Source organism: Protomyctophum bolini, assembly GCF_963924005.1.
Source record: "Protomyctophum bolini genome assembly, chromosome: 22".
Classification (NCBI taxonomy): Eukaryota; Metazoa; Chordata; class Actinopteri; order Myctophiformes; family Myctophidae; genus Protomyctophum; species Protomyctophum bolini.
This window is the reverse complement of record NC_137883.1, coordinates 18,827,105-18,850,434: the sequence shown is the minus strand read 5'-3', so window position 1 is coordinate 18,850,434 and position 23,330 is coordinate 18,827,105. Positions and strand designations below refer to the sequence as shown.

At 43.3% G+C, this 23,330-nt stretch overlaps 1 protein-coding gene across 1 annotated transcript; it reads left to right on the top strand.

Moving 5' to 3' along the window:
• Positions 1 to 1,797: 1,797 nt before the first annotated feature.
• pax8 (paired box 8) lies at positions 1,798 to 11,832 on the top strand (the record flags this gene model as incomplete). The annotated part of the gene is made up of 11 exons (XM_080756611.1): positions 1,798 to 1,867; positions 2,827 to 2,992; positions 3,730 to 3,927; positions 4,299 to 4,375; positions 4,518 to 4,643; positions 5,092 to 5,270; positions 6,108 to 6,228; positions 7,023 to 7,262; positions 7,417 to 7,515; positions 9,830 to 9,916; positions 11,762 to 11,832. The coding sequence occupies 11 exons, from the start codon at positions 1,798 to 1,800 to the stop codon at positions 11,830 to 11,832; spliced, it is 1,434 nt and encodes a 477-aa protein (XP_080612737.1).
• Positions 11,833 to 23,330: the final 11,498 nt, after the last annotated feature.

Sequence of the window (23,330 nt, the reverse complement as noted above, 5' to 3'; positions counted from 1 at the left end):
TTGCAACAAAATAACATGTCCGTTTCACCGTTTGTGTATAAAGGCTTTGAAGTTAATTGCCTTGACATGATGTCAGATAAATGTTGGGGTCATCAGTGGTCATTAGCGCTTCAATTGCACCAGTGATGGAGTGCATGGTGGTGGTGCATGGGGGGCTTGTTTATGTTTCATACCGTCGGCATAAATTATGACTCCACCACGCACGACGCCCCAGCCTCGTCATTTTCTCTGAGTGTGCTATAGGATGCTTATTGGTTATATATAGCTTATATAGCTGAGCATGCACTGGATATGCCTAAAATGAACAACCACATTTACCGAAAGAAAAGCAACAATTAAGGATTGTATCGGCTATATAGACTATAGGTCTACACTTCAGAGAAGATACAATAAATTGTTGTTGTTTTTTCAGCTACACGTATATAGGCTATACTAGTCTATTGTGAGTAAATAATGCCATAAGAGTAGGCATAAGACTTGCAGGCATGCACGCCTGCACATGGCATCAACACGCCATACATTTTAGAATGTCTTGCAGGTGTGGTGTAATGAAACAGGCTATAACACATTTTGACTGAGTTGAAGGGAAAGGCCTATAGGTTTTATTTATGTATTCGTTTTAATTTTAAAGAAATATCACCACTCAACAGCACAGTATACGCTAATTCTGGACATGCAGGCCTAGATTATTTTAACGAATTAGGAAGCGCGTTCCCCATTTTATCAGGTTTTATGAATGAACAAGCAGACTAGAAAACAATTAGTCTGGTTGTTTTTTATTCTCTCTATATCTACCCCCCTCCCTGTCTATCTGTCTGTCGCGCGCGTGCGTGTTTGCGCTGTTGTGAGCTGCTTTTTTATGCGCGCGCGTACTATAGCCTACACAGTGCACGTGTGCGTGCGTTCTGTTCCCCTGGGCATTACTCCACTTTAATATCCTGCAGGTTGATGAAGCTTGGCGGGGAGATTTTTTGACACACTCCGCTAGCACCGTTAATAGCGCTCCCCTCCCAGCCTGGCCCGGCTCGGACCGCAAGCCGTTTGATGTGGAAATGAAAGCTGGGAAATAAGGGCTAAAGAAAGGAGCGAGGGGAAGCGAGGGACTCAAAAGGTTAAATTAAAAGCAATGGTATTCTTCTTAGAGTCACTGATGCAGTCCATACTCCATAGTCAGAAAAGGTACAGGCGGCCAATGACAAAACCGGTCCATGCAGCTGTAGCCTGGCAGCCTGCATGGCTATACTTGGCTGCAATATGTTTACATGGAAAAGTCGAATTTACACGTGTTATATATAGGCTCTGAATCTGATAGATCTATGCCTGGTCCCATGATGTGAAAAAATGCCATAGTCTACTAAAAAAAGATGTCATAGAATGCAACCAGTTTTCAACCAAAATTGGCTAAATGCAACTCATGTATTTCGAAGCCCTGAGAGATTCTCACAGTGAGGATACACCTTTTACCAAACACATATAGAATGAAAACGATACACCTAATTATAGATGATCCAACTAGCGGATTTAGTAATACGCCTATCTATTTCGCCTAACGGAATAAATGTGACTTTATCTGCATCCTTTTCCTTGTTGTGCTCAAATGAACAGTATATAGCCAAGGAAGGACTAAGCTATACACATATGTTCTGTTTCATGCAGCCACTGACCATTCACTAAAGCGTAATAATCAACCGCATTTTAAAGTTTGGACCCAGACAAACAATGATGAACTCTCATGCGAGGAAACCCTCTGTGTTCAATAGGACAGTCCCAGGACTGAGGGGGGGCATCCATCCAAGGATGTGGAGGAGTTGCTCTGACCTGTCTACACCAAAGGCTGTCAAAATACTAGCTAGATCCCACTTATTTGGTCAGTTGCCTATACTTTTATCTGTTTTAAACAAAGAAAAATACTTACACAGTATGACACCTTAACTCTGAATGTAACCACCATGTAACTCTAAGAGTGGATAAAAATAACACGATTTATATGAAAAACATTACTTTTTTTACTGCCCGCTGCGATTGGATAACTTAGTTATTAATGTTACTTTTAGCCTTTGCCTATATGTCTCGAGGTAATTCTATTTAATGTTATCATTTTCTTACAGTTTCTCGTTGTAAAATTAATTTAATTCATAGGAGCATGGTATCAGTAAGTATAGGGTACAAAGTTACAGTAATTCAATTTAAGGACATAATTATAGGTTGTGAATCTTTTCTTTACTGGAGGTAAACATGCAGAATCAGATTCTTGTGGAAGATTCAAACTATATTATTTGTAGGCATACTTATAGGCACACTTTCTTCTTGTAACAAAATGTTTCATATGCCTCAATGACTTATAGTTACTTTGTAGCGTCACTATTAATTTCAATTTATTTTGTCCTATCAGTGCTACATCATCAACTGTTAATCAGTAAGCAAAAGTTATATTTATCACATAGATAATAAACCGTTTAAGTGTGTGTGTGTGTGTGTGTGTGTGTGTGTGTGTGTGTGTGTGTGCGCGTGCTCGCATGCACTCTGAGTGCACTCTGCACACGTGCAGAGTGTGGGGGTGTGTGAATGTTGCATATGCGTTTGTATGCGTGCATGCACATCTGTGAGGGTTCTGTGTGTGCATGCTACAACTGCCAACATGCACATGCACGTGTGTGTGCATGTGCGTGTGTGCGTGTGTGTGTGTGTGTGTGTGTGTGTGTGTTTGTGTGTGCGTGTGCGGATGCGTGTGTGTGCGTGTGTGTGTGTGTGCGTGCGTGGTAGATGCAGGGGCAGGGGCTCAGGTTCCATGACATTTATGTGTGTTCATCCCCCTATCTCCCCCAGGTCATGGGGGTCTTAACCAACTAGGTGGAATGTTTGTGAATGGACGACCACTTCCGGAGGTGATCCGGCAGCGCATCGTGGACATGGCCCACCAGGGCGTTCGGCCCTGTGACATCTCTCGTCAGCTCCGAGTCAGTCACGGCTGTGTCAGCAAGATTCTGGGACGGTAAGGACAACACGCACCTTTAACTCAGCTGTGTATGACTATAACTCACTAAACTCAGTCATACACAGCACAATTCTCAGTGTTAATTTAATCCGCAAGAGTTGAAATGTATACCCATATTTTATGATATTAAGACTGAGGATTTTTCAGTGGATACATTCTTTGTACACTGAAGGGAACAATTAGGACAGCAGGCACTCTCCCTCGCTTATGTTGAGCCAATGCAGGGATTTGACCAATGCGTCAGACCATGTGTCAGACGTCTGACAGATGTTGACCAATGCGTCAGACCATGTGTCAGACGTCTGACAGATGTTGACGAGGACATGAGTTACAATATACGCCGACATGTATGCAACAACGCTGAGCCGTGTTTCAGCAACATGGGAAGCTGAGACTTGCGGCCCCATGTCGAGACAATCCTACATTTCTAAGTCGAGCACTGTGTTCAAATTGAAGTACATTATTATAGTCCCATCCTGTCAGTATATGCGCAACTCCAATCAAATGGCAGAGAGTCGTTATTACACCGCTCAATATAGGCAATCGCTCGACATGGGTACTCGCTCGTCCTGACATGCCTCATGGGGCTAAAGTCCACTTTCTGACAGCATTCCTGCATGCATTGAAATGTCGATATTCAATGTTGGTGGTTTGCAGAGATGTACAATGGCAATCTTTTAATTTGTTGGCAAACTCACTGAACCCTTTCCTATACCTTGCACTCGTCCCCACAGCTACTATGAGACAGGCAGCATCAAGCCTGGTGTGATCGGGGGCTCCAAGCCCAAGGTGGCCACTCCAAAGGTGGTGGACAAGATAGCAGAGTACAAGAGGCAGAACCCCACCATGTTCGCCTGGGAGATCAGGGATCGATTGCTGGCGGAAGGAGTCTGTGACAGTGACACTGTACCGAGTGTCAGCTCCATCAACAGGTGACAAAGATAAACCCACCCGATGCACAATAGAATCCTTCAGATGCAGCACAGTAAACTCCTCAGTGTACACTCAGAAATAATTATAAATTGATAGATTAACACTGAAGGATTTTACTGTGCGTAGCGTATACTGTGCTGTTGAGTGGTGATATTTCTTTAAAATTAAAACGAATACATAAATAAAACCTATAGGCCTTTCCCTTCAACTCAGTCAAAATGTGCTATAGCCCGTTTCATTACACCACACCTGCAAGACATTCTAAAATATGGGACAAAAGTAGGTACAATGTGATAATGTAGGTTGAGTGAATAATAATCACATGTGTGTCCCTATACTGAACATTACACTTTATTTTATTTGGATCCAGAATAATTCGAACGAAGGTCCAGCAGCCATTCAATTTACCGATGGACAGCAAAGGCCTAAGTCCAGGACACACGCTAAGTAAGTCTCACAGATCAAGTATAATTCATATTTCACAGGATTAGGCATGAGCCCTAATGCCTACAATATATATTATTGATATTATTCATATTAATAATGGTGATATTTACCCTCTATTTTCTTTCTCTTTGCCCCTCTTAAGTCCCCAGTTCAGCAGTGACCCCTCCCGAGTCACCACAGTCGGACTCATTAGGCTCTACTTACTCCATTAGTGGGCTGCTGGGTATCCCACAGGCCAACGCTGATGGCAAGAGGAGCCTTGATGATAGTAAGTGAAGGACCCCTGGGTGTTCCCCAGATCCCACATTGAAAGGCAGAGCTCTAGGGGAATTGGCCTCCAGTACTACGAAGTGAAGCGATCTTGCACACACGTTTAAAGAAAACAGAGACAAGGCTAAATAATGCTGATTAATTACAATGTTGCTATTCTAGATGGGTTTTACACATGGGTTGTTTCCAAATATAGGCAATATTGCAATTTCCCCGCATGATGTTCTCTCCCAGGTATATCGAATGCACACACATGTACAGTGCATGGTGTCAGCGGCGAGTTTCGCGTACAAACTCCTAGCCTATATACTACATGTAGCTTTTGTCTAATTACTTGCAATTTCAATCTAATCTTCTTGTGATAAACCATGTCACTCTTTAATTCGGACTCTCTTCCTTTCTTTCCACGTCCCTTCTTGTCCCCGAAACCCCCCTTCTCTTCCCAGGTGATCAGGAGAGTTGTCGACACAGCGTTGACTCCCAGGGCAGCGGAGGCGTACCACGGAAGCAGCTGAGAGTGGATCACTTCCCCTCTGCCCCCCAGCGCCTGGACTGTGGCTTTGACCGTCATCACTATCCCCCAGAGTCTTTCAGCTCAGCCTCCTCCAGCAGCAAGACCGAACAAGTAAGACCAGTACTCAGCCCAGTGAACGAGTATACACTGACACCACGGCGCGTATTCAGAGCGTCAAGCTGTGACTCCGCCCACCCCCGGGGGAAGTTGTGATTTGCTCTCGTTCACTGCAATGCAATTTGCGGCATTTCCAAAACAATATTGCACAGAGTAGCGATTATCAAACGTATTTGCAATGCCATACGTTGAAAGATCTGTTGCCTGTGGCCAAGGCACGCTACCTCCGCAAGTTAGATATTATCGGCATAGATGTTTGTCCATATGTGATTAAGGATTGGACCAAGTTGCATTGGCAGCCATAGAAAATTCTTACTCCGGGCTAAAACCGGATGTGACATTTGTGGGCGTTCCTGTCTAGCTTGGTGTCGATCAAATACTGACACTCGGTCGGGACTGGACCCCATAGTGATACTGGCTCAACGCACTGGTCACCCTTCTAGCGCCACATTCCAACGTTCAGTGTGGTCCAACAACCCATCTGAACAGAGCCTGTGCATTAGCATCCTCTATGCGTCCTTACCGTCCTAGGTCACAAACTATCTCCATGAGCAAGCCAATTTCGAGCCATGAACTTTCTTCTGGGTGTGGGCCAAACTTGCAGTATCAGAGTTGGCCCTCTTGTCAACTTTTGCTTCAATCAGACAAAGCATAGCTCAGAGAATGATATGCTTGTTAATCGGTACAGTTCTTTATTAGTGTTTTCTTGTTTTAGAATGTATACAGTATATGCACTCCATTTGCACGCACACACATGCACGCTTGCACACGCAAACACGCACACACGGACACTTGATCTACAAATAGCTAATCCCTTTGTATCATCCCCAGACTTTGTACCCTCTGTCCCTCATCAACGGCAACCTAGAAGAGACCAAGACTGGCCTGTCAGCATCAAACTCAGCCATTGGTCGGAATCTCTCGGCACACCAGGGCTACGCCATGGTGGCTGGTAAGCACTTAAATCATGACACTTCATTAACGGCACCCCCCCGGGCGTCTACACTAGGCCCAGTCCATTTTTCAAATCACTTTGCCAAAAATAAAAAGCTTATCGATCAGCTATTTTCGCCGAACTTTCACCCAAAAATAGTCAGTAGGTCGATGCGTGGTAGGATGGATGGACAGCAATACGGACAGTCAGACAGACAGACATGCTGCAATAAAACACTTACTTGGCCCTCTACACAGGGGCCATAGTGTTGGTTAATGCTAAATGCTACCTTTTGACCCCACCGGGAATAGAACTATAAGGCCAAGTCCAATGTGCAGAGTCGTTTCATCAGCAACGTCGGCATATTTTTGTAACAGTGACAGGACACTGACATGATGAACATTATGTAAATGTTGTTTTAAGCCAGACATCAATGTTAGTGGTTTCAAGGCAACTATCAGAAAACTTAGGTTCAACACACTGTATATAGGCGTCATCAGCTTGTTCTGCATGCTCTTGCGTTGTATAATTATTGATTAGCCTTATTATCACAAGATGCCCACAGCAGCATCCAAACACAGTTTTAACAGACGTGGAAGACGTACATTATGTCTAGTCTATCCTCAACCTCTTGTTCAAACTTCAAAGCACACTGAAACAAATCTATAACCATTATAGAACAACCCTTCATTTTTGTTTTATTAATTTCAATCAGTCTCAGGTAATTGTGTTTGTATAGTTATTAGTTACATTCATTCATATCAGTTATCCCATTTCTTTTCCATTCCACCCACTGCCTGTGCCATCCCCAGACCACCTACAGCCCCTACCACTTTGTCTGAAACAGGAAATGTCTCCGGAAGTGACCAGCACAAGCCCCTCCCCAAACATGGCTGCCTCCAACTTGGCCTTTGCAGAGTTGCAGGCATTACAGAGTCCTGTCTCTGTCAGTAGCACCTGCAACGGCTCCAACCATTTCCCCCATGCCTTCAACTCATTCTCCCATCATGCACCTGTGTATGGCCAGTTCAGCAGCCAGTCATTCATTGCAGGTAATAGAGACACCCATTTCATTAATTTACTTATTTAAAAATGACATTGTTGAATGACATTCAACAATCATTTTTAAGTCATTTTGAGGACTTAAAATCAGACAATGACTTCATCACTGGCAAATATCAAAGTTGAAGGTGTGTGTGTTTTTAGGTCGTGACATGGTGAGCTCCACTCTGCCAGGCTACCCACCTCACATCCCCTCTGGCCAGCCTGGTTATACCTCCTCTGCAATCACTGGCATGGTAGCAGGTACAATACACTGACACAAGCACAAGTATAGATGCGCGCGCACACACACACACACACACACACACACACACACACACACACACACACACACACACACACACACACACACACACACACACACACACACACACACACACACACACACACACACACACACACACACACACACACACACACACACACACACACTTGAGGAAATGTGAAATTGAGTACTCCATGTGGACAACTGACAACTTCTAATAATGCACAGACATACAATACATAGAACAATGTGTTGTGAGTCTGTGACTGATCCTAAAATAAAAGAGCTGTATACAATACAACGAGGAAGAATGTAAAGGGATGAAGCAAGTAAGAAATCGAAAGAGAGAAGGAGAGTGGCTGGGAGGGAGGCTTGCAGATTAACAGGGAGACTGAGTGGGTTAATGAGTTGCCTGGCTATGCTGGCGAAACGTGTGTGTGTGTGTGTGTGTGTGTGTGTGTGTGTGTGTGTGTGTGCGTGCTTCTGGGCCCAGGGGGTATAGGGAACAGGCTGAGGGTTCCGCCTAGCTGCCTGCACCCCCACGCAGAGCCCTCTGACCACACATTGCCATGGGAACCGGGGGGCCCATGAGAAGGAGGTGGGGGCATGGTATGGGTATTGGTTTGGGGGAGGGGGGGACGTTAAGGGTGGCACAGGGGGCTAGGTATTAAGAGAGTTTGGTGTGTATATATGTGCCCCATGCGTGCACCTGTGTGCATTTACATGTGTGCCTGTGCGACTATGCCTGTGTATGTAGGGTGCGGTGTGCCGTTTTTATATGAAGTCTGTCCTTCGAAGCGCGAAATGAGAGGGTCTGATTTATTATTTTTCTGGTGGTCTCGCCATGAGGAAGCGTTCATACACAATTACTCACAGGAAGGAGGGAGTCAGGCAGGCAGAGCCCATGGATTCAATCCAGCCAACATAATTACCAATTAGATATCGGAATATATATAAAAAAAAAGGAGAAGAAATAAAGATTGAGCATGAAAAACTAATACAGGAAGTGTGGCATGGAGAGGAAAGGAGAGTTGGAAGACATTTTGAAGGAGTGAAAGGCGGATTATAGGAGGAGCCAAGTGCTGAACAGAGGACATGGCGGCTAGCCACATACACGCACCATTGGGCCGAGGGATTTCACCCCCAGCCATCCACCTGCACCGTAGATTAATGGTTTACAGGCTGCTCTAACTGTCACTGAGTTATGAGCTTAAACTGAGCAGATGCTGGCGTACAGACAAACAAACGAAGGAACGCTAAAGAGCTCTTGGACAATGGCATTGTCTCAGAAGTGTCCCTATTCTTGCCATTTTATAATAGGCGAACATTTTGTAAAAATAGGTGAGCATTCCGTGAAAATAGGCAAACATTCGGCAAAAATAGCAGCTCAACAAGCTGGTTATTTGAGCTATTTGACATAGAGTACAACAATGCAACAATGCAACAGTTGCCACCATGGCATGGGGAAGGTTAATCACTGCACACAGGAATAAGTGTGAGAGAGAACATTTTTCTTTAAAAATAAAAACGTCTTTTTTAAAGTGATTAAGTCTCCTCACCTCTGCATGCAAATAACCTCCTGCACATATAATAGTACTTGAACTTCCTCCTAATCATGCAGCCTATTTAATTTAAAGCACACCTCAGAGCGTACACTACGTCACACACTAGATCGCAATGATTGTGCAATCACTCAGTTCTTGCTCAGAAAAAAAATGGCAAATAAGGTAAAGATAACTGTTCGGGCATTCCAGCCGTTATGGACATACATATGATTTTGTTCATGTTTATGTCTTGAAAATGTTTCTTGCCGATGAGTGATAAGCATCGCTTTGGGACTAAACAAGAGGGGTCTTTCAAAGATCAAACAGACCACCATGCAGAGTTATGTAAACATGATCTCTCTCTCTCTCTCTCTCTCTCTCTCTCTCTCTCTCTCTCTCTCTCTCTCTCTCTCTCTTCTGATGAATAAGATTGGGTGGAAGTCTGGGAGATTGGTGGTTTTATCGCTAATGATCATTACAATCTCTGGATGTCAAAGATTATTAAACCATATACCATATATGGACAAACAAAATCTATTGGAAATATTTGTATTTTGATAGATCATCATAATTAAACGTAATACTAATGTGATATGGCACACTCAAGAAAATACAATCATGGCATCTCATGTCAAAAAGGTGACCAACCCAGCAACCCCTGCAACAAAGTAATTTATAGGGTTTAAGTGATTAATAATGAAGGCTTGGAGATAGTTTTTTTTAAATAAGTATTTTCTTTCTGGTGCAGGTGCAGACTATTCCAGCCAGTCCTACAGCCATTCCCCTTACACTCCCTACAGTGACGCCTGGAGGTTCACCAACTCCAGCATACTTGGTGAGTACTGTATGACCAAAAATAACAGAGATTCATCAGTGATATCAACTAATACCTGAGTTTTACTTAGTTGCGTGGGGGTGTCGCACATGCTATAAAAGCTCACAACACATTGCGCTGTGGTAGGTAAATCAGGTGTAGCCTAAGTGTCATATAGCCAAAATGCCTCAGACTCCTGGGGTCCTGGCTTGAACCACAAAATCACATTGTCGTTAAAAAAAAGAAATCACACAACCCTTATGTTCGAGTCTTGCAAATTACAATTTAGGCATTTAGCAGACACACTCAATCCAGAGCGAATTACAGTAAGCAAGAACAAAAAACATGGTAATACTAGCTTGACACTAAACCTGAATTTTCATTGTCTCCACCAGGCCGAAGGCATGGGGAGAGAGTATGTTTTGCACTCCGTGTGTGTGTGTGTGTGTGTGTGTGTGTGTGTGTGTGTGTGTGTGTGTGTGTGTGTGTGTGTGTGTGTGTGTTACTGATATCGATATTATGTTTTAGTTTTTGTTGTTTTTTATTTCCCCCTTTAGTGCCAGGGAAACTATACATCTTCAATACAAGAAATACATGTTTAGAATCTACAGCTTGGTAGACTACAGATAACCAACACACCAACATAGCCAATAGCCAAAATGTATGCTTATCAACAACAGATAAACATAGGCTACTGCCATCGGTTAATGTCAATTGTATTTGCCGATAACAATATTGACCAATAACAGCATATGTGGACATCGGTGCATCACTACTTGTATAGTCAATAGTCATCGAGGCTAGGGCAAGTGATACGGAAAGTGCTACGGGGTAAGATGGAGTCTGAAGAGGTGGGTTTTCAGACTACGGCGGAAGATTGGACGCGAGTCTGCAGTTCTTCCATAGTTTTGGAGTGAGAAGGTAGAAGAGTTTGGGATGTGTGGAGCGTTGTCCTGGCATTTTTAGCGAAGGTACTTCCAGCCTCCCTGAGGCTTATATGAGCACGGGATGTTTGTAGGGTCCGATCAGACTTACAAGATATGGGGGTGCCATACTTTTGGTTGCTTTGAAGGCCAGCATCAGTGTTTTGTACTCTGCAGCGCCCGGGAGCCAATGGAGGGAGCGGAGAAGGGGGAAACATGTTAGAATTTTGGCTGGTTGAAGACCAAGCGAGCTGCGGCATTTTGGATCAATTGGAGAGGCTTAAGTGTGCATGTCTTGTTGACGTAACTCAAGCCTGAAAGTCAGGGGCCCATGAAAGTACAGTTGTCCTATCTGTGGTATCTTTATTCTAGGGACCAGAACACACTGGCAAGCTGTGGTCAGATTATTCATACTGACATGGGTTTTTAGTTTTTTGGACATGAATAAACACTGAGATTAGTTCATAACTGTGACTAAAATACAAGCTAAATTGTTTACACTCCCATTTGTCAAAGTGTTTGTTTTTATTGAGAAGGTAAACTGCAATAATCTCCCATACACTTTGATCAATCTTTTCAAATCACTGTTTGAAAAGCATACTGATGACAATTCTGTTAACAATGGATAGGGTGAGCTACTGTAAAAACGTTAGGAATTGTGTGTCTGTGTGTGTGTGTGTGTGTGTGTGTGTGTGTGTGTGTGTGTGTGTGTGTGTGTGTGTGTGTGTGCGTGTGTGTGTGTGGCCGTATGTGGCCGTGTGTGTGGCTGTGTGAATTCCAGTCGTACGACAAACGATCCAAGTCAGTCAGGTTTCCAGCACAAAACCATCTGCCACTGTGCCGCATAAGCAGGATAGAGAAATGTCTGATGTTCCATCAATGCCACAAGCTGGAGAAACAGCCAGTGATCGCTGACACTTCATATCTCTGTCTCCCCCTACAGGTTCACCCTATTACTACAGCTCAGCCTCTCGTACAGCGCCCCCCTCCACGGCTGCTTATGACCACCTCTAGTTGCATTGATTGAATCATTGTTTCTCAATGTCTGGTCCGGGGCACACCACCAGGGTCCCGACACCCAATGGAGCCTTACAGGACTGTAACACTGGATCTTTTGTTTTGTTTTGATTTTACTCTGAGAGTGCAACAGATGGAACCAAATGGACCTGTACGTAAGGTCCATTTGAATGAAGAAATGAAGAAAAGCTGTATACTTGAGATTTCTCTTGATTGGTTAACATCAAACTAGGCTGTTAAAAAATGCTGTATACATTTTGAGTCTTGTTTCCAGTATATGTGTAAGGGTCCATTTGTGCACTCTCAGAGTTACAGACCCATGGTGGTCCATTTGGAATGCCTTGTGGTCCCCCAGACTCCACGTTGAGCACCAGTGGATTGAAAGACTGATATGATATGGACCAAGAGTACATACTCATGAATATCATTGCAACTATCACTTCCAACTGTGGACCAAGGCATGAAAGTGGAGAATGGATGTCAATTGTACTTGTACACTGCTAAGGAACTAGCTTATGGACCATCAAGTCAGATTTATATTTTGCCGTGCACCAGTGTCACACATAGTGAACATTGCAGATCTACAAGCTCACAGTGCATTGCGAATCTGATGCGCTATTACGGTATGAGGTTGTAGATCAGTTCTTTCCGGCACATGACACCGTCATACGAAAAAGTATAAATCAGGCTTTATAGGCTTTTCGCCTAAGTCATGGCTAATTAATAAGTTATCTATTTGCCATTGATGATGCCATTTCCCATGGTAACTTTGACTCATGCACATTTACACAACTCCCAACTGAACTCTTCCCAGGAGCTGATTCCAGGCCAAGGATTAATCTTGCAGTAGTACATGTTGTCATTATAGCTCCAATGCTGTTTTGCCAAAGAATTCCTTTCTGTCACGTCTGCAACATGACACTATGGTCCGATATCAACTGAAATAAGTGACTGGTGATATGCAATGTGTTTGTTTTATTGTACCATGTCTGTTTTTGTTTACAATACCTTTTTATAAGAGGTTCTGTCCCACCATCACATATCCCTTTGTTTTTGTTTTTTGTAATTTATGTCTGCTTGATAATTATACTTGTTTTATATCATGGTGTGAATTCAGATGGCAGCGATGGACTTTGCTTTAACATTTTTAACTGATAACTGTAGTTTCATGTGACACAAATCAAATCAAACTTCAAAATTCCATCCAAGACTAATGTATATGTTTGATAATATGTCTATTGTAAATAATGAACTATTATTGGGGATGTGATGCAATGTGGTTCCAAGAATAAGAAGGGTGGGTGTGGTGGGGTGGTGATTTATCTACTGAAAAACTATGCTTGAAACATGTTTCTTTGGCTTTGATGAAATTTGAAGTTTGTTGTCATGCTGATGTTTGGTAAGATCCGTGACTATTTTTTCTGACACTGTTGTTAATATTATTAAATATGTAAATATGGAATTTCTAAGGAATTATTTTAATTAAAGCATGACACGTTATTCCTTTCTTTTGTCTTTTTTATATGGCTGCATCAAAAATGTATAAATTGAGGGTAAATGTCCCGTACTGTTGAAACACTATTATTATTATTATTATTATTATTATTATTATCATTAGTATTAATTTATTATTATTTATTCCATTGGATCCCCATTAGCTGTCCCCAAAATAGTAGTAGTCATGGGGTCCACAACAAACCATAACATACATACAACACATATATATATATTATACATATATATTATACATATAATACATTTGGCTGCATTTTAGCCGTCACCTGCAAGTATACGTCTATAATGCTCAATATTTTCTGCAACTCAGCAATTTAAGAGGACGAAAGCAATGATCCTGAAAGCACGCGCATCTGTTTAATTTTGTCTTTTATTTTCTGCATCATGTAGTTTTATTTGCAATTATTTTGCCTCTCTTTGCGGCCTCATTATTATACGGCGTTAACGAGGCCACGGTTGGACGGTGCCATGGCCCCACCTGGAGCCAGCACCATAACAGCCAGGCGGGGCGTGATGGATAGGCTCAGCACTCTGTGACGGGCAGGGTACGAGCGGAACAGAATAAGCTTACTCAGCCCACCAGAAAGCCATAGAATATCAAAATCTATGTCTGGTTGTATTGAGAGCCTAAAAACACTTTAATTAGTTTGAGTTCCATTAGCCTAAAAGCTTTGGCTTACATGTGTTTTGTGTCCTGTCCCCCGTCCCCCCCCCACACACACATGTATACACATCTCCAATAATATGTTTTTAATTGAATTAAGCGATTTTAACATGTAAACGTGAACAGTAGAAAAACGGAGGGTGTCATTTGTTTTGTGGGCACACAGTGGGGGCATTGGCGATCCTTTCATTAATTTTCAGCCAGTCATGTTCTCTTTGCTTCATGGCCTAATTCACCACCAACGAAACCTTCAAACCTAATAAAACAAGTCTTACATCAAATTATATTAGGCTATTGTCTGTGAAAATGACTTGAACTACTCAATATCAATGATAAACTGGCACTGGCTATACATGGGATGCAGTTGATGCAGCATAGGCTATTCATCTCCTGATTAGGATTAATAGTGACATATTTCTATTTACAGTATACACAGCTTTTCTTTCCGGTGCCTTTGCCGGCCTCTGCTTCTACCATCTTCCAGTGTTCACCTCCTCAACCCACTGTTCCAAAATGCATTTGAATTCACACAACTGTATGCATTGTGTGTGGTGTCCTGTAAACTTTTAACAATAGTTGCCTGCACCCTGTCCCTTTGTTGTTTGAGTGGAATGCCTCACTTCAAACTGCCCATCAACTGACTGAACACACTCATTTCTTTCCAGTCCCTTGCGCAGGCATGCAGAAACACACATCCATACATTCATATGTATGCATCCACAGGGGAGCTTTTAAGTAGATGTGCACTCTGTTTTAACTGAGGCTAAATGAGTGCCCATCCCCTCCCTAGCAGAGATATTCAAATTCCAGAGCTATGAGAGCCAGCTGATGTAATGCCAAAGAAATAATGACAGCAACTGTTAAACATTAACACAACCATGGAAAAAAAGAAAATATCACACATATCGCTGTCTCTCTGTCCCTATCTCTCTTTCCCACTGTCTCTGGCCGTTTTACTCTTGATCGCTCTCTCTCGCTCTCTCACGCATGCACACAAACACAGACCCACACACTCTCCTGTTCTCTCTCTTCCTCTAGCCTCTCTCTCTCTGTGTGTGTGTGTGTGTGTGTGTGTGTGTGTGTGTGTGTGTGTGTGTGTGTGTGTGTGTGTGTGTGTGTGTGTGTGTGTGTGTGTGTGTGTGTGTGTGTGCGTGTGTGTGTGAGTGCGCATGTGTGAGTGCGCGTGTGTGCGTGTCTCTCTACCAAACTGTATTTCCTTGCTGTGGATGACTGTGGGCCTATTAGTGATGAGGTTTTGGGCCACAGTGCTTCTAGTAATGAGTTCAACAGCACAATACAAGCACCCGTCCGGAACAGCTGAGGAGAGACAAAAGCCAGCAGGCTGGATAGAGGAAAGAGGACGCAAGGTTACTACGTTTAGCACGTGTGTGCGTGTGTGTGTGTGTGCGTGTGTGTGTGTGTGTGCGCGAGTGCATGCACACATTGACTTGACACGGTGTGTTTGTCGATTCATGTACATGTCGCATATGTACTGGTGCATGAATGTGAGTGAATGCGCAGTTGTGTGTGGCTATATGGTGTATAACTGTGCCTTTGAAAGAGGGTCATGTCTGCCAGAAGCATTATTACAGGGACAGATTCAGAGAGGGCTGGGGGCTAGGGGCCCCTGGAGAAATTGCTGCCAAAAAGGCAGTTGCGGAGTGTGTGGCAATCAACGGAATGACGGATCAGGGTTGTCCTGTGCCAGTCATCCGGAAACTTCACTAGTACTTATCTCCGAGCTTGAGACATTGTCCGACCAGTGCAGACTGGCAAAGGTGGTGGTATGAGGGGGTCTGAAAGGCAAGCTCACAATGCATGGCATCGCGACTTGTGAGTTTACTAAGCTGCTACTTCTGTTATTTTTGAAAGATTTTTGTAAAACTGGAAATATTGGACAATTTTGAAAGATTTCATCTACATGCCATGCCCATAATAGGAACAGTGGGACACCAATTGTGAATGGCAGCACTGCCCTGGCACTGCAGACATGGTATTGTGAATGGCAGCACTGCCCTGGCACTGCAGACATGGTATTGTGAATGGCAGCACTGCCCTGGCACTGCAGACATGGTATTGTGGACCAGTAAAAAAACAATACACTGTGACTGAACACAGCACCTTCATTCATTGATTTGAATGGTACGATGTGGGTGACTGATGTTTGGGCTTTTCTCCCCACATAAAACCCACCCGTCTCTGAATCTGAACAAATTGGAAACCATTCAGAATGAGCTCATTATACTGCTATGATGACATTATCACAGCAATGCTCAGCGATAGTGTCCATGTCATTAATAGTGCATGGCACAGCGGCCATAGCCGAGTGGGTAGAGAGAGGCCGTCGGGGGACAGAAGGTCCCCGTTTTGCGCCTCAGCCCTGGTTTGTGTCAAAGTGTTGCTGAGCAAGACTCTTCACTCCTACCATAACTGCCCCCAGACTGCTGTGTAAATAGTGCTCACTGCTCTTATAAGTTAGGATGGTAAATGCAGAGGACAAATTTCCACATTTTGTGCAAATATACAATGACAAAAAATACTAGTACGGACCCTATAATGACTGTACGGACCCTATTATGGCCCCATACATTATATTATGTTTTCACTTTTCCATTTTTGGCGGCTTATAACACAAACAACATACCATAAACATACTGTATCTTCTACTAGAAGAACAGTGAAAGAACTAGTGGTGAAGGTGAAGGTGAAGCTCTAAACTGAATTTCGTTGTTTCATGTAAGCAATGACAAATAAAGATCTATCTATCTATCTTGTTTGCAACTGAAATATTGAAATCAAGGCAATGAATCTTAAAACGCAACAGGCAGATATAACATTACAGGGATCTTGACACCCACCTAAGTCTGGTTTATAGATGGTTGCGCAATGTTGCCCTGCACTGGAAATAGTCAATCAAGATTTTTGACCAAGTTTAAATCAGGAATGAACCATAATGGATCTGAAACAAATGTGAAACAGATAATGTTTTGGTACAGAAGCTGCAGGTGGGGGGAGACCAGCCTTAAGGGCAGGAAGTTAGTATTGACTAGAAGATATCAAGAGAAACGCACCTTTCACACACACACACACACACACACACACACACACACACACACACACACACACACACACACACACACACACACACACACACACACACACACACACACACACACACACACACACACACACACACACACACACACACACACACACACACACACACACACACACACACACACACACGGATAAAATCAGTCAGGTATCAGGTACTGCCCTGAGGGAATAGGTTGACCTCTGCAAGCTGGTGACTGCCTAGTCAAACACTCCATTGACAGAGAGGTCATTCACTATCACACCGACCCTTTGAAAGAATACTGCTTTATCTTCAAATTGCACAGTGTAGACTGAGGATTATTGTACATTTAGACCATCAAAGTTCAGTGCCATTAAATATAGAGATAAATAACAAATGTATTTGTTTAATGACAATTAACATTTAAAAGAGCAAAATTACAGACAAAATTCTAGGAGAAACCCATATGCCAATTTTGGAGTTTGTTTTCCTGTACAGCTTAATTACAAAAAGGTAAAAACATGACAGTCTGACCTTATACAGTAGTACATTTTTATTAATAATTGATTAATAATGGCTGTGTTAGATTTAGGTGCGCAAGCATTGACAGTAGTTTTTAAACTGTACAGGAAAGCATACAAAATCGGCCTGTAGGGTTTCATGGCCCGTCAAATAACTCTGTAGATTTAACCTATGAGGAATGCCTTCAAGGTCCAGTATCCTTATGTTTGTGTACAACTCCTGCATCTTAAAAGCCATTGAGTCCTTTCCTAGGTTGTATTGTTGAGGCCAGGAGAGTGTAGAAGAGCAGAGGGCAAAGTTAGGTCATGCGTTGAAATGCCCTTAAGCCAGTGACTATACCCTAACTCCTGCAACAAGAGGCTCCTTTGGTACAAAAGATAACATTTGCACAGGCCATGAAAGCATGGCTATGCAATCTAAAGAGTCATTCACGTTGTTACTGAGTCTGCTTGGGAAGTAAAATAAAAGGACACACTTACTGTGCGTTATAATTTATTTTGTCCTACACTATGACAGCACTGTTGAGAGTATCTCCCATAATTTTCTTTCCCTGTAACTGCATCTTATCTGCTGCCTTTGACGACTGAATTTCCCTCGCAGAATCTTTATCTTATCTTTCATTGAGAGCAACAGAGATTTGTAAAACGTCAGTTCCACTACGTAAAACATGAAGTTATGTGAGGTTAAATATTTAGTTGTCAAGGTCACCACCAGTTCATGTGTAGATGATGTGTCAAAGGTTCTAGCTTCAAAACCTACACATAACATACACAAAATGTGTATCATTTGAAAAAAAATTGCACCCATATCCTGCACATCCAGTACCTCTTTGGTAGGGGAGAAGACAACAGCCTTCGAGAGGTGTCCCCTGTGAGTAGCAAGAGATTTTAAAAGACCTGCTTGCAAAGCAGTCGTCATCTCATCGCCCAGATCACCAGTGTCTTCCCGGTCTCTTGTGCCCCCTGGTCTGCAAGCTTGCAGCTGAATGCAGGGGGTCTTACCATCGCCAAACCGGACTAGTAGGCCATAGGCTTGCGCACTAGTAGGCCATAAATGGCCTACTAGTGCGCAAGCAGAAAGTGCTGCGTGCAAGACTGCAAGTACTGTCGACGGCTACGAACTTTCAAATCTCAGCCTCTCTGTAAAACATTGAAATTAAATACTAAAGTCGGGTTATAACCGGCTGTCAATCGTGACGTAATTATATGTTTCTATATTGGTTGGGTAACAGCCAGGTAACGTATGTATACATGTATGTAAGTTGTAAGTTGAAAGTACTATACTGTGGTCGGCTGGCTTTTTTATGTGCGTAAGCTCGGAGGTATATATACTGATGTTGATGGTGACGTAATTAAGATACGTTTCAATGTCGGGTTATAACTGGCTGTCGGTGGTGACGTAATTAGGATATGTTTCAATGTTGGGTGAATTAAAGGTAATGTCTCTATGTATACTGTACATGTATGTAAACTAGAACTGTAATGTCTGTATGTATACATGTATGTAAACTAGATTTCAACCAGGGTTATAACTGGGTTTTGACGGTTTCAATATTGGTTGGGTAACAGTGGTCGTGCTGGTACGAATGCACGTGTATGCTTGGTAGGTATTGATGGTGACGTAATTAAGGCATCAATGCTGGGTTATAACTGGCTTTTGATGGTGACGTAATAAAGATAGGTTTCAGATTACATACAACATGTACATGTTACATGTACATGTAAAGGTAATGTCTGTATGTATACATGTAACATGTATACATACAGACATTACCTTTAATTCACCCTACACTGAAACATATCCTAATTACGTCACCATCGACAGCCAGTTATAACCAGACATTGAAGCATATCTTAATTACGTCACCATCAACATCAGTATATATACCTCAGAGCATACATACGCACATTAAAAAGCCAGCCGACCACAATACAAGTAATAATAACCTTAGGTGGACAGCAACTGGCCAATGTCCACAGGGCTCGAGTGGTTGTCCACTGAGGTCCCATCGGATGTCAATGTTTACAAGGCCCCACCATCACTGCTGACCATGGCGTTTAACTGGCAACATACAGATTGGAGTTATAGCCAAACAACAGCTAATGGAGAGACACGAAGCCAGTGGGCCTCCAGCGCCAATGCACTGCTGCTTTTCGACACAAAAGAGGCCCCAAGCTTCTTCGCTGCCTGATGGAACACCTATAACAACCCAGACCTGGCCGTTGCAGTGTGTAGTGTGCAGTTGCAGTTCTTGACAGGTTCCCCCACTCACACTATCGATCGTCCATCATAAAGGACCCGTCCGTGGTGCCGCCGGTAGAGGAGAATCCTGTCAAGAGGTGGAACTTTCCAAAGGCCAAATGGCAGTCATTTACGGAGAACCAGGGTCACCTGAGTGTACAAGGAAAAATATCTAGCCTGAGCCTCCTCCGGCATGTCCACCAGCAGGCTAGCTCCCGGGAAGAAGTGAATGCAGCGACGGCAATGGCACTGGACAGCACCCGAAAGGCAAGGTCGTTGAGTCAGTTGATTTTTTGAATCTATCATGTATCATCTATCATCTATCATAAGTTTGAAGCTAAATATGGGTTTGTATAGGGAAGGGGCGGGGCAGCAAAAAGGAATATCTAAATAGCCTACTGAATCAACCAACTTAAGTTTGTCTGGGGTGTTCACATAAGCCTGAGTAGAAATGACCAAAAGTTTTTTTTTGTATTTAGTTGACAACAAAGCCGCATTGTGAGCTTTCCTCTACCAGGAGTTGGCTCTAAAGATTGATGAAAGGACTGCCTGAGTCTTGAACTTCAAATCTCTGCTATGAGAGGTACATAACTTACCACTGCAACACCGTGTTTTGTATTTTGGCCATTGTCTTACATACTTTTTAGTTAAGATTAAAGCCAGGCACAAACTTGGAAAAAACAACATTCATGGTTTTAAGCCAAAAACCTTCTCTTTACAATGCAATGGCAGATCATCTGCACCACGGCGGCAGAGGCATGGCAGATGTTGGTGACAAACTGGTAACCAAGCTAGAATCACTAGCACCCTCTCTAGACCCACATACTGACGTTGACGTGCACATGAACAAAAAACACGATATAATACACAAATAAACATTTTGAATGAGCAAAAATGAAATAAATAGATAAATAGGAAGTGTGTTCTCACGCCCAATACATGAGAGTTGGCAGCTCTACAAATAGGAATATTACTATTCCTTAATGCGACCACAGGTCGCAACTATGGAATCAAGCATTTCAGGTCAGTGTGTTGGGTTGGTTGGTCACCCCAGGCAAGCCCCCAGGTCATCGTTACATCACGTGACATTAGCCCCTAATCCCATATATGGTGCCCAGGTCATCGTGACATCACATGACATCATCAGGGATGGATATGCGACCTGCTGTCGCAGTTAAGCCCATATATGGAGATCCATGATTAACTATGAAACCTTGCGTTTTTTGTCACGTCACTCACAATCCCCATACATGGGGAAAGCCCACATGTATTGTGCCCAGGTCACATGACATCACTATGACATAGGTTTCGTGATGTTATTGCGAATGCAATGAGCACTTACTATGAGACCTAGCAGATCATGTCTGTCTGTGTGTGTGTGTGTGTGTGTGTTTGTCTGTCCCGCTATCCAAATATGGAGTGTGTTGCATCAGCAATCACTCAGCTCCATATATGGGCACAAAAGGGGCCAGGTCCACTCAGCTCCATATATGGGCACAAAAGGGGCACCATATAAGGAGTCCCCAAAGCAGCTATACGTCCAAAACCCAAATATGTACGAGCTGCGTTCGCTTCCCGCGTTTGCGCGTCTTACTTGTCAATATATGGTTATATGTCAGAACCTGTTCTGACATTCCATTATGTTGATCCTTCCCCATCCATCCATCCTTCCTCTTCCTCTCTTATGACCGATACCTGTCCATTTAAACTCTAGACGGGCCTGCCACAAAGCCGGCAAAAACTCAACAGTCCCGAAAATGAAGGCCCGGCCCGGCCCTACCTGGGCCCTCATCAAACCCTTTACACTCAAGACACTGCCACCGCTGCCACCCTTAGATCTCCATATATGGAGCTGACCTGTTCTGACATTACATATGTTGATCTGACCTCATCAAACCCTGTAGACTCAAGACACGCTCCATATATGGCCAGTGCACGGGAGCTCGAGGTCGCTTCTTGCCCTCAGGCGTCTTACTGGTATTATAAGTAGTATAGGGTCAGCAATGTGAAAAGTATAGGTAATTACTATAGGTGATGACACCATCTATTGCACATGCAAATTAGAATATAGCAGGTTATTATACCCAACAGGTTATTAGATATAAATATCCTATGATAATTAGTATGACCTTTTTTGCTAAAATATTCCTATTCAAGGTTAGAACGCATGTTGGAGACCTACCTCTCTGTGTTCATTGACACTGAGAAACAATGGGAGACTCAAAATAACACTGAGCATTTTGCTTCTGCAATGTCAAGGTGAAGGAGGGGACCAAACTACTAAAAGTCTCACAGAGTGATTTCAAGTGTCCTGGAGAGAGAAAAGGCTGTGTCGCAACATCGGCCGTCAAGAGCAAACCCATTGAAGAAGACATGAAGAGAAAAGAAGAGGGTGGCCAAAGATTGAGGAACAAGCCAATGGGAGAGGGAGGGGGGAATGAAGAGTTAACATGGGAAAGATAAACTAATAATTAGAGCACTGTATGTGGCGTGAGCAGCAGATGGAGAATGTAGATCTGTCAGGAGGGACATCGAGGGACAAACTGAGACTGAAAGAAATCCCCGGGTGAAATATGTGCGCTTGAGGGTGAATTTAACATCAGTTATACACACATTGGCAAGGTGTATGGTATGTAAGGTGTATGCACATTGCAAGGGGCATATTTGGACGGATCTCTATTGGAGTTGCTTTGAGGGTAGCACATTGCTCAAAAACAACATTAAGTATTTGTATGTGTGACTCGCAGTGTGAAGCGGGTGGGGGGCAGCAGCCGGGCAGGCTAGAATGACCTTCCATGTCAGAGGTCTCCTTTGGAGGCTGGATGGCTGACTGAAAGCAAAGCAAAAAGCAGTGCACTGGACGAGGCCCTAATGATCACAACTCAGGCTCTCGCCTTTTTAATTACTCAACCAGGCCTGACTGAGCAGCACAAAGCTCTCCAACCCCCAGAATGGAGTGGCAAGGATGAAAAAAATAAATAAATAAAAAGGCCAATTCCCTCAGACGGATGCCCTCTGAACCTTGCAGCCTAATGCAGGCCTCTCCACAGTCCCTGCTGCTGCGCGACTGCTGCATTGTGCTTGAAGAGGAGGAGAGTGTGCAAAACAAGGCTGCCACCACCAGTGTCATGGTCCACGGGCCATGAGAAAAGCTCTCTGGTCAAGAGCTCTTCTATGACGCAAGCACCCCACTGTTCACTCTGTCACTTATAGATGAACATCATTTGACCAAATTATACACAAAATATGACAAAATCTCCAGCTGTCTCCATCTCCAACTACATTTTAACCACAGGCCTGAGAACATTAGTTTAGCCAACATGTCTTTCAACTCACCTAGCTGCTTCTCCACACAAGATGATGTTAATATAGCCCAAGGCCCCCGTCAGTCATGTGGCCCATCAGTCACCCTTCATCTGGTGAATCTGACTTTATCTTAATGAGCTGTTGTTATTCCGATGAATGAATGAAGACTGC